Source organism: Tetrao urogallus (genome assembly GCF_951394365.1).
Source record: "Tetrao urogallus genome assembly, chromosome: 6".
Classification (NCBI taxonomy): Eukaryota; Metazoa; Chordata; class Aves; order Galliformes; family Phasianidae; genus Tetrao; species Tetrao urogallus.
Window position 1 is genome coordinate 36,312,409 of NC_136819.1, and position 14,256 is coordinate 36,326,664.

The 14,256-nt window shown below is 39.8% G+C and overlaps 1 protein-coding gene across 1 annotated transcript in view; it reads left to right on the plus strand.

The window, feature by feature from the left end:
* Nucleotides 1–431: 431 nt before the first annotated feature.
* The window catches only part of PRORP (protein only RNase P catalytic subunit), a gene marked incomplete at both ends in the record, with an annotated part of 37,202 nt that continues 23,377 nt past the window's right edge, over nucleotides 432–14,256 (plus strand). Inside the window, 3 exons of the mRNA XM_079537460.1 lie at nucleotides 432–1,432; nucleotides 2,564–2,611; nucleotides 3,224–3,356. Coding sequence (XP_079393586.1) covers nucleotides 432–1,432; nucleotides 2,564–2,611; nucleotides 3,224–3,356 — 1,182 coding nt within the window. The remainder of the gene's footprint in view (nucleotides 1,433–2,563; nucleotides 2,612–3,223; nucleotides 3,357–14,256) is intronic.

Consider the following 14,256-nt stretch of genomic DNA (forward strand, 5'->3'; position numbering starts at 1 on the left):
ACCTGGCAGCATCAGTGGTCCCTGACTGTGCACAGCACACACAATGCTCATCTTCACAACATCTGACAAAGAGGAATAGTAAGCTGCAAACCTGCAGAACATCTCTAGAAAGAAAAACAGTCTCATCTGGGTGAATGTCCTTCTGTCCTGGGTGAATAGCTCTGAGAGAGGTTGCTGAGTGTTTTTTTTTTTTTGGTTTTTTTTTGTTTTGTTTTGTTTTTTTGGGTTTTTTTGGTTTTTTTTTTAAGATTTCACTATTTTGCGTATGTCAGAGCTATAAAGAACTCTCAGAACAAGCATTCTGAAAGTGAAGCATATTCAGCTTGACAGCTCTTAGGCTTCAATAATAAACTTTCCTATGCAAACTGCATTTTCCACTTCAGAACTTTACTTGGTACAGTGAACTAGAAGTGAAGTGATTTATTTTGGTGATGGCACTTTTTTCTCGATCCTGTCAGTATGGTTTACAGGTTTTGCTGTGGAAGAGCCGTGTATTCTGGCCTGCTTCAAGATGCCGTCAACTGTTTGCTGCCTCTTTTGGCATCCCAAAAAGGGACAAGGTTACCTATTTCAGTTTTATGACATCTTCCAGCACTGCTTTACCAGCGGATCCCCAAGGGACTGATGCCTGTCCAGCTAAGAAAAGGTCTGAAATTGATTATGAAGAAGAAAAAGGATGGGATGAGGATACTCAAGAAATACATGAAGGGAAAATCCGCTTTTCTTCCTCTGGGGGAGCTTTGAAGAAACAGTTAATGAATCACACTGTATCAAGGCATAAGTTTGCCACTGTACAGCCTCCTGAAAGGCCTTTGTGTGCTGAGGAGTGGAGTAGACTGAGGGAAAGTTTTCAGTCCCCAGAAGTATTTGAAGAAGTGATGTTTAACAGTATGATCAGATACAACAGCCCCATTGACGTGGCTAAGTCCTTACTGACTCATGTGGCAAAGAGTAATGGTGACATTGGGTATAATTTATTGGTCAAATATCTGGCACTGTGTGTCCAACAAGGGAAAACTTCAGAAATTTGTGATGTGTACGACATATTGAAAATCAGATTTAAGACTTTAGAGAGTGGGGCTTACAACCTTCTTATCAGAGGACTGAGTAATTCAGATCAGTGGAGAATGGCACTTACTCTTTTGGAAGAAGTTAAAAGGGTTACAGTTCCTTCACGATCAAACTATGAATCCTGCATCAAAGCAGCTGGCCGTCACCAAGAAATGACCCTTGCTTGTGAACTTTATCATGAAATGTTGGCTAAGGATTTAGTGCCAACCTTGGATGTCCTGCAGGCCCTTTTTGACCACAGCAGGGGTATGAAAAATTCTGCATTACGAAAAGAGCTGTTTGGTATCCTCTTATATTTGAGAGAGAACCAAGTATACCCTCACAAAACACTTATGCGGAGTATAAAGCTGTGGTTTGAAAGGTAAATAATGTTTCAGTAGCAAGCTCCAGTTCTTGAGGGTCAATTTTGATTGTCATATATTAAATCTAATAAGATACTTGAAATAGTGTTTGAGCTGTTGGCTTAAAAATAAATAGGCAGTTTATGTGGAGTTCCCAAACAAAAGTAGGATCTGTGAACTTTGAGCTCTATTAGCATCACAGAAATAATGCAGATTGGGACTTTTATTAACAGAGGAAACAGAAGTTACAGTAAGCACAGAAGCGAGTGTAACTGAAAAAGTGTTATTTTCAATAATGATTTTTCTGAAGAGCAGTCTAGCTCTGACTTTACAAGTTAGTAAAGCCAGATCCAGTAGTGATCTCAGTGTCTAACAATCATAATATTTTATGCTGCCTATTGTCTTTGTTAAAAAACAAATACCTGAAGAACCTCTGTGTATCATTATACAGAATGAGAAAGGAGGCAAGACGTGCTGTGGGCTTTGGGATAGCCGTTCCACATAATTGTACAACCAAAGATAATAAAGGCAGTGGCAAAGAGGGACGTATCTGCAATTTCATGCTGTTGTGCATATAACCTATTCTGTTCTGGATCCTGTGGGCAAAAAGGAACATTTGTGCCAGTGTGGTGACACCAGTGTTAATAGCAAAGGTGATGATAATGATGTGGCATCAGAAAGTCTCAGTGCAGCATTTTGCTATGACCAACATTACTCTTAGGAGTGTGTTTGTAAATCTTTGGATTACACTTGCATAGAATTCTTGATTTCCTGCTTTTCCATCTGATTTCTGAGTGCTTTATGAATGTGTATGGCAGCAGCTTGGAATTTGTCAGCGCAATCTTGTTATTTGTGTATCTTTATATCTGGGGACAAAGTAAACAGAAGGACTTGGTGTCAGTTCTCAGCATGTTAAACACTGATCTGTTGTTTGGTACTTCAAGTTGTTGAATTATGTATGAATTTTTGTGTGGGGGTTGTTTTTTTTTTGTTGTTGTTTTTTTCTTCAGGGTAGATGATGGGCCTATTTCTAAATATTGACTAAATATAGATTATTTATTTATTTATTTATTTATTTTGTTATATGTAATGCTGGTATAGCTAAATGAGAATCTAATACTGTAATTTATCTTTTCCTGTGTATGTTTTAGTATACCAGGAGAGAACTGGAAAGGACACCTGACCAATATTAAAGACAGGTAAATGCAATGTTTTACTTAAAAATGAGCTGCTGTCTTTGTATAAGGTGAACTTTTCTTTCATAACTGTAAAACAACTTTTTAATCCTTGACAATATGAACATTTGTTGCATACGTATAAATTCCCATACTCTAGTTTCCAGAGGTTCAAAGTAATGATGCATGATTCATACATTTTTGATTGTATGGATTGTACAAAATGGATTTGTGCATTGCGTTGGTGTACAGCTTTTGTTTGGAGAAGTAGCGAGGGAAACAACTAGGGAAAAAAAATGATGCTTGAGAGCAATGACAGTTACAGTTTGATTTCCTTCAGAATGTGGGTTAAGGCAGAGACTGTGGCTGTGAAACATGAAACAACTTTAAAAAGGCTGGGTCTTTAAAAAGGTTCTTATTCTTTCTTCTGGCATAGTTCTGGAAGATCATACAAAAATCTAGAAATGGCTACAATGACTTCAGAGTTTTGGATGCATGCCAGAAAGACTGCAACCAATTTTCTTTTATTGTGTTGGATTTGTGGGAAAAAATGTTCTTATAGTCAGATGCCCATTAAGATTGTAAAATTTAAGATAATTCTTATTTATTTTTATCTTCTTTTTTCACTATTCGCAGTGGACAGTGCCCAGTTTGCAAGCATCAGCTGGAAGATAGTGAGCTCACCGAAGAGGAATACAATAATTTGAGAGAGAGAATAATTACAGATGTGATACATGGGACTGACACTTTCAGAAAGACAAGTCCGCAGGTAGGTCTTGTGTGCTGTCAACCTGAGAGAGTAATATACAATTGGTGTTGATGTACTCTGAAAACAGCACAGGTGTTTTTTTTTTTCCCTTTGCTTTAAACATGAACAAGCCTTTAGATTCTTTCTGACGTTTTTTATTTTTAAATATATACTTTCATCTTTATAATTACAGCATACATCAAGAGTATCAAGCTTTCTCAAAGGATGTTTTAAACATCTGAGGGGGCATGATTTCCATACTCTATTGTATGTTGCAGTTCTGTTCATTACTCTTCTTATGCAGAGGTTCAGCCTTAGTGGTACTGAATGAAGCTGAACTCCACTAGATGGAGCCCACACCACATTGTGGGGTGGTTTTGCATTACCTTATAAGCAGTGTTGTGATTTGGCTGTAGGTGGCAACTCTGGTCCATATGGATTTTGAAAATATGGAAAGACTCAGCAGGTTTAGTGCTTAAGGCTTTCTGCTTTCTTCCTTATACATGCATAACAGTTAAAAGAACTTGAAACTGTCAGGGTGCTCATAGTACCTAAAGCCAGTTCAGACCTCTAATTTATGTGCAGATATTCATCTCAGTTCAGGACTTGTGGCTGATCTGCTGTGAATTTTAGAGGAGAGTGAAATTATCTTTAAAAATGTAGCAGTAATTCACTAGCAAGTATTTGGTGACTACTGATGTTCCGTAATATAAGATAAATGAAAGGATGTGTTTTATTGCATGCTGTAGAATTAACTTTACCTGTTCTTTAAAAGCCTTTGTGAAAAGATGAAAATTATGTTTGAGGTGGGTTTTTTAAAGAAAGCTGTAACAAAACTTTGATTCCTTAAGCAGTTTATACAAAGCTTTGTGTTGTATATGGTGACTGCTGTCTTGAAAATTTCAAATGTGGAAAGTGTTCAGAGCTAGCTTGTTAACAGTACTGGTTGGAGTGAGGAAGATTTAGGAAGGCAATTCATGTTACCACTGTGAGGACCTGATTGATCATATGAGTGCAATCTAATGAAACAAAGAAGGAGGTTGTAAATGCCCTATCCCTGGACATAGCAGGGGAGTTGAAACTAGATAATGATTGTGGTCCCTTTCAACTCAGATCATTCTATGACTTCAAGTTTTAATGCCCACAGATTTTGCTGACTTGTGTGACAGCTGAATTTCTGTCATTTACCACCCCAGGGCCACCTTTATGGCTGTTGAGAGTTGACCTCAGTCCGGTTCTGTACCAGCAGGCAGATTGAATGGGGATAAAATGGGTGTGTTTACTGGTGGCAGTGCAGCTGATTCTGCTTTCTCCCAATGCTTAGCATGGATGTGTGGCAGAGGCAAAGCGGTGTTTTGATGTGTTGGAGGTTTCCAGAAATAACTTTGGGACTTTTTAGTTGCCTTTGCACTGTGAAAGCAGACGTGGTAATGAAAATATCTTGCCCATTTTGGGTATACCAGACTGTGTGACTTCTCCTGCAGCCAGGGTTTTCCAGAGGGGAAACTAGGTGAAAAGGCTGTACAATGTAGGCAAGTATATGTGAGAGGGTGTTTTCCATTTTCCAGTCAGTCATGCTTTTTTTTGTAGCAGCCACTAATAGAAAACATTTCAGCTTCCTATTCCCTTTTTTTTTTTTTTTTAAAACTAATATTCTTCAGTGCATTGCTGATTAAGCAGGGAAACAGTTTAAGTAGTTTTGAGCTCTGAAAAGTTTTATTCCAACGACACTTTAAATTGCTTTATGGAATACATTTGGAATTTTCTTTTTTCTTCACTGTGTACTCTTTTGTTTTACTCTTGCAACAGTATTGTTGCTTTTACTCCTCTCAGGCATAAATGCAGAGTATTTAATGAGAAGCAAAGGTTTAGTTTATTGAGGATCCTCTCTCTGAAAGTACTCTGTTATGCTGTATGTAAAGAAAAAAAAACAACCAAAGACTATGTGATTAGACACTTCTAGCAAAGAAAATGAAACAATTTAGTGTGATGCATAAGAATGGCAGTGAACAGTACTTACAAATATTTTTAAGATGGCCTGCCTGAACTATTAAACATTATCTGTAATGAGAAAATATCTATTACATAGATAATACAAATTCAAATCTTTATATACATCTACCAAAAGCTGTTAGGATGTTAGGTGGTGATCTGATTGCAAGCAAGTTGCAGCCTTACAAACTGGTGTAGGAAGAAAACAATTTTAACAAGGCTTTCTCTTTTGTATTAAGGTCTATACGGTACTTCCAGCTGTTTACTCTGGCTACATTTAATTGGGAGCTATACTATTGAGATGGAGATAGTGTAATCAGTATACTGAGAGACAGTATCATCTCCTGCTGGATGACTTTCATGCTCAGGTGTTTCTCAAATAGTTCAGTAATATCATCCTATTCGTAGCTACTTCATACTCCTGATAAGGGCTGATGTGCATGGGGAAAGAAGTGCTTGGCAGATGTGCGTGTGCTGTGAGGAAGACAGGAAGAGATGGATTTGGGGCATGTATAGTCCCCACACTAGGTCTGGTCTAGGTGCATAAAGGGGTTTTACATGTTCTTTTAGAATGTAGTAGTCTGGAGGGAGAAGAGAAAGTGACCCATTCGTATACCTGTAATTCTTGCAGCTGATTTTGTGAAGCTTTGAAAATAGATCTCTCTGTCTTAACATTTAAGTTGATGGCTTTTGTATAATGCATTGGTTCTCCTTTGATGTGTGCGTTTCCCAACTCTAAGATTTGCCTCAAAGCCCTTTGAGCCCAGAGGGACTGAGTGCACCCTCCAGAAGTTTGTCAGCAACAGCAAACTGTGTGGTGTGGTCAACATGCTGAGGGAAGAGGGTGCAGCCCAGAGAGACCTGGAGAAGCTAGAAAAGTGGGCCCATGTGAGCCTAATGAAGTTGGCTGCTTCTGAGGTTGGCTACTCATACCTGCTCTGAAATGCCCGGATGATTATGGTTATCTTGCACTTGGATGCCATGACTAATTTGCCTGATCCTTTCAGGGAGAAAGAAGAGTGGTTAATTCAGCTAGGCCTGTGAATCCATCTGTAGATAGGGCTGAATATGTTTTTTTTCCTTCTTTGCTAAGTACGGACTGCTGGACTCAGTCAGAGTGAGGTGCAGCAGTATCCTATGTTGCATTATAAGGCAGGTTTGCTGCTAGGTCTTATAAGATCCACAGGGACAGAGCAGAGCTGGATTGAGTGGGACTCTGGTTTAGTTGCAGGTTTCTTTTGGTTGTGGTGTTTGGTAGGACAAAGGCTAATTTGGGGGTTAGTAAGAAAGCTAGCTTCAGTGCTTGATCCAGTACTGAATCTTATAAGGGTCAGTAAGCATAGAATAAAGATGGGTAAAGTTATGGTGGATGTTCAGATAAATCCAGTACTGGACTTCCTGAACAAAGTCTGAGAACACTGCAGCCCAAGCTGCAGGCTTGTCGTGCTTACTTTCTGTCTTCCTACCTCCTTTTAATTCAAGGTGGATGTTAGACTCTTCCTTTGATATTGTCTTTTAGGACTAGAGCAGAGAGAACTTAAAAAGGGGGAGAAGAGGAAAGACTGAGTGGAAAAATGGGTGTTGAGAAACAAAGGCAGCCGGAATTTTTTAAGGCTTCTTATTTTTCTTGCATCTCATCTTACTGCGGATGCTCGTAATTTATAATGGAAGTAAACAGAAGCACAGAGATTATTTTGGTAGAAGAGTAAAAGACTAAGCTGCTTCCTTAGTAGCAAGGAATAGATCTCGATGAAAACATATTTATCATGTATTTCTTTCTCTTGGTTACGTCATTGTTAGAGAATGTTCTTGAAGTTGGGTCAGATCTTCTGGGGTGGCCCACTCTTCCTTTTCTTGATTCATTTGACAAGGAATGGATTGAGGTTTTGTTCAGGTCACTGTCTTTAACTGATTGTTCAGCAAAAATAGGTCATCATGCAAAAAAAGTTACATTTCCATCTTCCAGTTGAATGTAAAAGAGTCCAATGTTTTGTTGTCCACCACAGTTATTTTTTTTTGTAACAACTCCTTCATCACCTCTGTATTTGAAAATTCTCCTAACGTGATACATGTTGGAAAATCTGTTTCTGATCTTAAATCTTTTTGAAAACTTTTTTGCATGGTTAAAAGATAGGTGCTAATGATACACAATTTCCACTGTATGTAATTTGGAGGTGTTGCTAAGCAACATACAAAGTTGCTTTGCTGATGCAGTGATTTTTCTCAGACCTGAATCTTTCTTTCATTATCTAGTACGTGCAAGAAGAAACAGGAAGAATCCACTGAAGTTTTAGAATGTCATACCTTAATAAAGTGGGTTTTTTTTTCCTGCTTGTTAGGTTATTTTCCTGTTCATTCAACAGATGCAGATAGATCTATAAACATAAAATTAGAACAGTAAATTTTCACCAAAGAGTTAAACTAGTCTGACTTAGCTAAGAAGCTAAATTTTAAGGAGATTATTTTATCAGGAACTCCTTGAGTACACAATCTGGTACTTGTTGATCATCCATTCCACTTAGAAGTTTCTTGAGAAGTCTGGCATGATGCAGTTTTGGAGTGTTTTCTGCGTTTGAATATAGCTAATTTTTTTTATACTACTTGTAAAATAAAATTAATGTGAACACATGTTGGTTTCACACAGTTTACAGGGTTGCCCCTTTAACTTGGGCATTATCAGGTGGTCCTTCTCCATTTCATTGTTTGATCCATCACCAAAGCTACTTCAAACCTGAGGAGCTGCTTTCCAGCTGTGGTCAAAGCCGGAGTTTTCTGATATTGCAGAAGATGGCATTGTAATTTATGATAATTAGGATGGCATAACAGGTTATAATAATTTCATGTTATCTATCTGTTGCTTTATTTCTAAAGATTTAATTAGCTTTGTTTTAGAACAGCAACAGTTCGAGCAGATATTTTCATTACGCATTATGATCCTTTAAGTCAATGCAGTTTCTCCAGAAATGTGTAAAATATAAGGATACTTTTTTCCTACGGCGTGCATCATTTCTTCCCTTTTATGTTAAATTTAATTTTCTTTTGTAATCGTTACTGATTTGGCTTCTTAGCCATTCTCTTTTCTAAATACCTGTAAAGCATTTTATCTATGTGGAAATTAGTACAGAAATTTGGAAGATGATGCTAATTTTTTGGCACGACCCTTTGTTTTTTCTGTTCTGCATTTTTAAGATGCTATAGCTAGCTCAGTATTCTAGTAGCCTTTTATGAATTTGTCAGGTTTTTTTTTGTTTTTGTTTTTGAAATCTAACTACTGTTTTCTGGTTTTCTTTTACCTTTTGTATAGATATGCGGAAATATTTTTTTTTTTAAATACTCCTTTGCAAAACGTATGCACATCTAACTCCAACAGATTGTAGTATTCCAAACATTTTGTACTGTTTTTAATTGTCAGTTTCTTATTACAGTGTACAGATGCTGGGTGCATAGGTTTTATAATTCTCTGGGTTGTTTCCAGAAATATAAGGGCAGAACGTTTGGTGCCATTCAGCCCCTTGAGTTGCTGCTTTTCTATTGAGATTGCAAATATTACTCAACGTGCAGTTGGTGGCAACGTGCTTTTCAAACTAGTGTAACTGGCCTCACCACCCTCCCAGCTGCTCACTTGTGTCCCCTTCAAGTGTACCAAGGGAGAAAGAAGGTGAGCGTGTCCCCGTAGCGAGCAGGGGATGTGGCTAGATTGCAAAATAATGTTGTGTTTTGCCTTGGATGACTTTTCACCTTTTTTCAGCTAGATGAGTTGCTTGCTTAGATTCGCTACAAACATTTGGACCAGAATAGCAGACAGCAGCACGGGGGTATATTTGGCTGTCTGATCTTCATGTAACATCTTTCCACATGGAGATTATGGACTGTCTAAATGAATGCTTGCTGGCCTCATGTACTTGTCATGCTTTTATATTGTCCCGCTGTCTTTGTATAATGCCTGTTACAGTATTATTCAGTATTCAGATTCATATAAGATGACAGCATTGCAAAGCTGAGGGTTATTTTTTTCACTGAGGGCAGCAGTACAAACTGCTTGTTCTCTCTCCATTGTCAGTGTACTCAGGAAGTGCTCTGCATGGGCACTCGTGGCGGTGGGATTGACTCATATCAGGCAGCAGCAAGTCCTGCAGCAGCGCTGCCTGCTGTTGATGCAGGAGCATGAGCTGGCAACATGCAGCTCACCTCAGCCTGGCTGTCTGCCTGCCTGCTCTTTGCTGCTGGGATCCTTCTTGTTTGTGACAGTGTCTCTGGAGGTTACAACCACAGTACTTTGAACCTCTTGCATTATTTTTTAACTTTGCAAGCGTAATAATAGAGGACAAACAAATCGTATTTAATCCAGAGTACATAGTGATACCATACACATTACTGAGAAAAGCCTTCCTGCTTACAATGGTTCGAAGGGGATTTCCAAGCTTTGAAACTAAAGGGGGAAATATTTAAAGCCTTCAGGCATAACAACAGCAGACTTAAGGGTACTCCAGCAGTTGCAACACAGAGCACCTTAAAAAACTGTCTGGATTTCAACTTGACAGCTGCATTCTGTGTCTCACGCACTAACGCCTATTCCTGTGTTTTTCTTCTGATACCAGGAAACGCTGCCAAAAACAAAGCAGCCTACACCACTTTGTGTTTTATGAAACTGACAAAAAGTGAGTGTTTTCAGTTCTCTAAAAACTGCTCTCACAGTATTGAAAAATGCCCTGCTTGATGCTTAGGATAGAGTTGCATAATATTTAAGTGCAGTATAACATTCTGTTCAATGTAATTTGCTCTTTCGTTGCACTTGCGTATATTGCCATTCAGTGTGGAGAAAGGACTGATTTTTCTTTTGTTCAAAGCTTAGAATTACGAATGTTTCTGGAAAATGATGCATCAGTAACTGTAGTTCTGTTCTTACACGCATCTTATAGTGTCTCTACCATTCCTTATGAGTGAGCACAGGTTTTATTGTGTAGAAGTGACAAACTCTTGTTTCTGCAGTGGTTTTGATAGCTTTTGGTAGGGTTTTCTTTTTTTTTCTTTTTTTTTTCCTTCAAATTCCATGCATTTTATGAACAGAAAGGCCTTTCTACTATTAAAATTCCTCTGTGGATTTGCTCGTGTATCCGTGTATCTTCTTTGCATGCTACATTACTTTGTTTTAGCATTTAGATCATGGGCATTTTGGCTTGATGAATTTGAAAGACTGATTTTTATTTTTGGTTGCCCAGATATTTTCTATTTAGACTTGAGCAAAAAAAAAAAAAAGATCTAACCTTCCTGTGGTCTTAAGCTTTCACCCGGTGTCTTAGATAGAGAGATACTGAAAATCTCATAAAATTCTGTAGTTTCATAGTGCTGTAAGTTAGCCTGGTCAGTGCTACCTGATGATTACAGTAGCCTCACCTGCTCTTGGCCTCACCCCTAATCTGTGCTGTCTGCTGCTGTGTGATACAGACTGACCTGAGCAGGAGAACCAGGCTGTTCCGTTGACTCAGCTCATGTGAGGTAAGTTCTTAATCTGCTCCTGTCTTCCTTGTTGCTCCAGCAAACTTGTTTGCATAGGTAGATGAGAGTTAGGAATGAATGGCTGAGGGAAGGGAAAAGGTAGAAACACCTATTTCTGTGTTGGCGTCAGTACGTGCTGGTGAAAAAAAGAAAAAGATAGTGAAAGAGAGCATGGGACATCCAGATGGTGTGGAGTACCTAAAAATTTGAATTCACTTTGTGCTGTTGCTGAAGTACGAATGGATTTTGGCCACCCAAATGCTAGTGGATAATCAAACAAATATTTCAAATGCCTTCTTTGTGTAAGGATAAATTCCACGGTGGATTTTTATGGCTGACTTAGTGAAGAACTGATGTAGTCACTGCCATATCCATTTGCAAACATAAGCTCTCTTAATAGAAATGGCTGTGAATCACTTCTGCTGACTGTGTAGTTAGCATTTCCCTGTTTTCCCAGCCAGGCAGTGAATGAAATTGAGTGTTTTCTTTTTCCAGTTCCCTTTTCTTTTGAACATAGTATCTAAGAGGCTATGACTGGAACCTCCCTTCTGTAGGCTCTCCACAGTCCTGCTGCAGTGAGGCATGCTCACCAGGTACACAGACTGCTGCAAAACATCTGGCAGCAAGTATGATGGAATTGCTGTACAGCTTATTGTGGTACTTTTCTGTAGCTCCCTTGCATTAAGATAAACTTTTTCAGCAGCTTCTTGAGATGAACCCAAGTTAGAAATTGGTGTAGTGTCTAGTGTTTGTTTGAGTGTCCTTGTATGTGAAGAGAGATATTCTGCTACTCGTTGGTGTCCTGTAGGGTTTTGCAGGAGTGTACCCTGTTGTGTTCAGCAGGACATCTTCATCTTAATGTTCCTTTTGGTCTTCCTGTGTTCATTATCTCCCTTCTGGCAAACACTGCTGCATACAGATCAGGTTCTCAGTGTGGAAGGAGAAGCTTGTTTGAGTAGCACAATTTCTTTTGTCTAAATTGGCCCTCATGTCATTACTGTACTGTACTGGTGAATTTTGTGTCTGGCTTCTCTTGATAGGTTGTAGCTTAGCTGCAGCTGTGCTCTGCTTAATTACATTTCATAAGGAAGATCTTCAATTTCTTTTTCCAGATGGTTAGTGAGGGGAATGTCTTGAGAGAATTATGGGTGAATCATCTCTTGATTACTGTAGCTGTAAGTAACAGCTGGATAAAGCCCAGACAATTCTTGATCTTTGGAAGATCAGCATCTTTCAATTTTTATACTGTATCTCTTCTAATGTAGGTCAGTGCTTGTGTGTTTGAATAACCCTTTGTACTGCATTCAGATGGTGTAGCCTGCTGCTAATTCCCAGGGTTTGCCCTTTTCCCTTCCCTAAGCCTGGAGAGGATGGGAAATCTGACAACTTGGACTCTCTTTCATAGAGTCACATTGGTCATGTGGTTGGAGTGGACCATAAAAGGTTATGGTTTTAACCCCTGCCATGGACAGGGTTGCCTACCACTAGATCAGGCTGCCTAGTGTCCCATCCAGTCTGGCTGTGAATGCCTCCAGAGATGGGCCGTCCACAGCTTCTCTGGACAGCCTGTTCCAGTGCTTCACCACCCGCGAAGTAAAAATCTTCTTTCTAGTATCTAGCTTCAATCTCCCCTTTTTCAGTTTAAACCCATTGCCCTTTGTCTTGTTGCTAACAGACTATGTAAAAAATCAGTCCCCCTCTTGCTTGTAAGTTTCCTTCAAGTACTGGAAGGCCACAATGAGATCTCCCCAGAGTATTCTCTTCTCCAAGCTAAATAAGCTCATCTCCCTCAGCCTTTCTTTGTAGGAGAGGCACTCCAGCCCTCTGATCATCTTTGTGGCCCTCCTCTGGACTCACTCTAACAGTTCCACATCCTTCCTCTATGAAGGGGCCCCAAGCCTGAGCGCAGTACTGCAGGAGTAAAGAGGGCAATCACCTCCTTCATCCTGCTGACCACCCATCTTTTAGATGCAGTCCAGAATACTGTTGGCCTTCTGGGCTGCAAGGGCACACTGCTGGCTTGTGTCCAGCTTTTTGTCCAACAGGACCCCTGAGCCCTTCTCAACAGGGCTGCTCTCAATGAGTTCTTCTCCCAGTCTGTACTGATATCTGGGATTGCCTCAACCCAAGTGCAACACCTTGCACTTGGCCTTGTTGAACCCCATTAGATTCTCATGTGCCCACTTTTTGAGCATGTCCAGGTCTCCCTGGATGGCATCCCTCTCTTTTGTTCAGGGAAGGAGTCTTCTATGTGGTTCTTTTAGGTAATAGGCTATTTTGTTTTCTTTTCCTGAAAGGAAAGGAGTAATCTTCTGTTTTGCTGGGGAAACGTAGATGGAATGGAGAAAATGAACAGGTTCTTGGGTTTTTTCTAGTCTCTCTGAGGCTTATCATTGTAGTCTTCTGAATTTGGGGATGTGAATTTGGCCTTTTGTCTTCTGCACTTATTCTAATGTTAACTCCTCACTTCTACTTGTGTGACTAAATCTCCTGTGGCAGCAAGCCTTCTCTTCCAACTGTATTACATTGTTTCCTGGTATTGGGAGTGTTTTCTCATATGCTCTTATATGCTGTATTGCATAGATTACTGGTAATGAGGCAAAAGAACAGTGCAGATCTGGAGGCTGCTGGCAACACAACAAAATAGGCCTTTGAGGTTGGAGAGAGAGGTGGTGGGGTGGGGTGGTTGAGAGAGTGACCATACAGGATGCAGCTTCTTTCCTGCTCTGAAAGTGAGCCACAGAGAGCCAAAGTTGGCTTCTGAAAGGTGCTGCTCCATCTGCCCCTCTGGGAGAGGAGGAAGAGCAAAGCACAGGGTGTGGAGAGAACACCCAGCTCCTCTGTGGCTCTTCCAGTGCCTGTGCTGCAGTGCTTCCTTGACAAAACTCTCTGCCATTGGGGTGACCCACTTGCTTAAGAAACTGCTCTGTAGCTATTGTCACTTGAAATAAAATACCCCTGTGAAAAGTCTTCACTAAGTGTTTATTTTGTAGGGAATGGAGCCCTGAAAGACAAGATTACATGTACACCATGTTTTCTAAAAACATCTACTTGACTGTTAGTGTTGCTCCCAGTAACATTGGTATTTGTTGGCACTGGAAAAATAATGCCCTGTTGGAGTGTTTCCCGTGTATTTTCATTTGCTTCCTCTTCGTCTTTTCTTATCTTTGTCCCCAGGCTTTCCTATTTTGCCTTTTTTCTCTCTGTTTCCTTCTTTTTACTCTTCTCCTCATTTCAGACAGCTGTCCATTGCTACAGCAACGACTTGCCTGATTTTGAACCATGAGGAGTTCTGATGGGAAGCCAGGAATCTTTTTTTACCTCAATTGCCTCTCTTCCTGTTCTCCACCCCCCTCCAATGCCATTGCTAGTGATGTCCTATCTGAGTCTTGATGTCCCTGTCCCTCAGATGGCAATGGAAATATTTATTTAT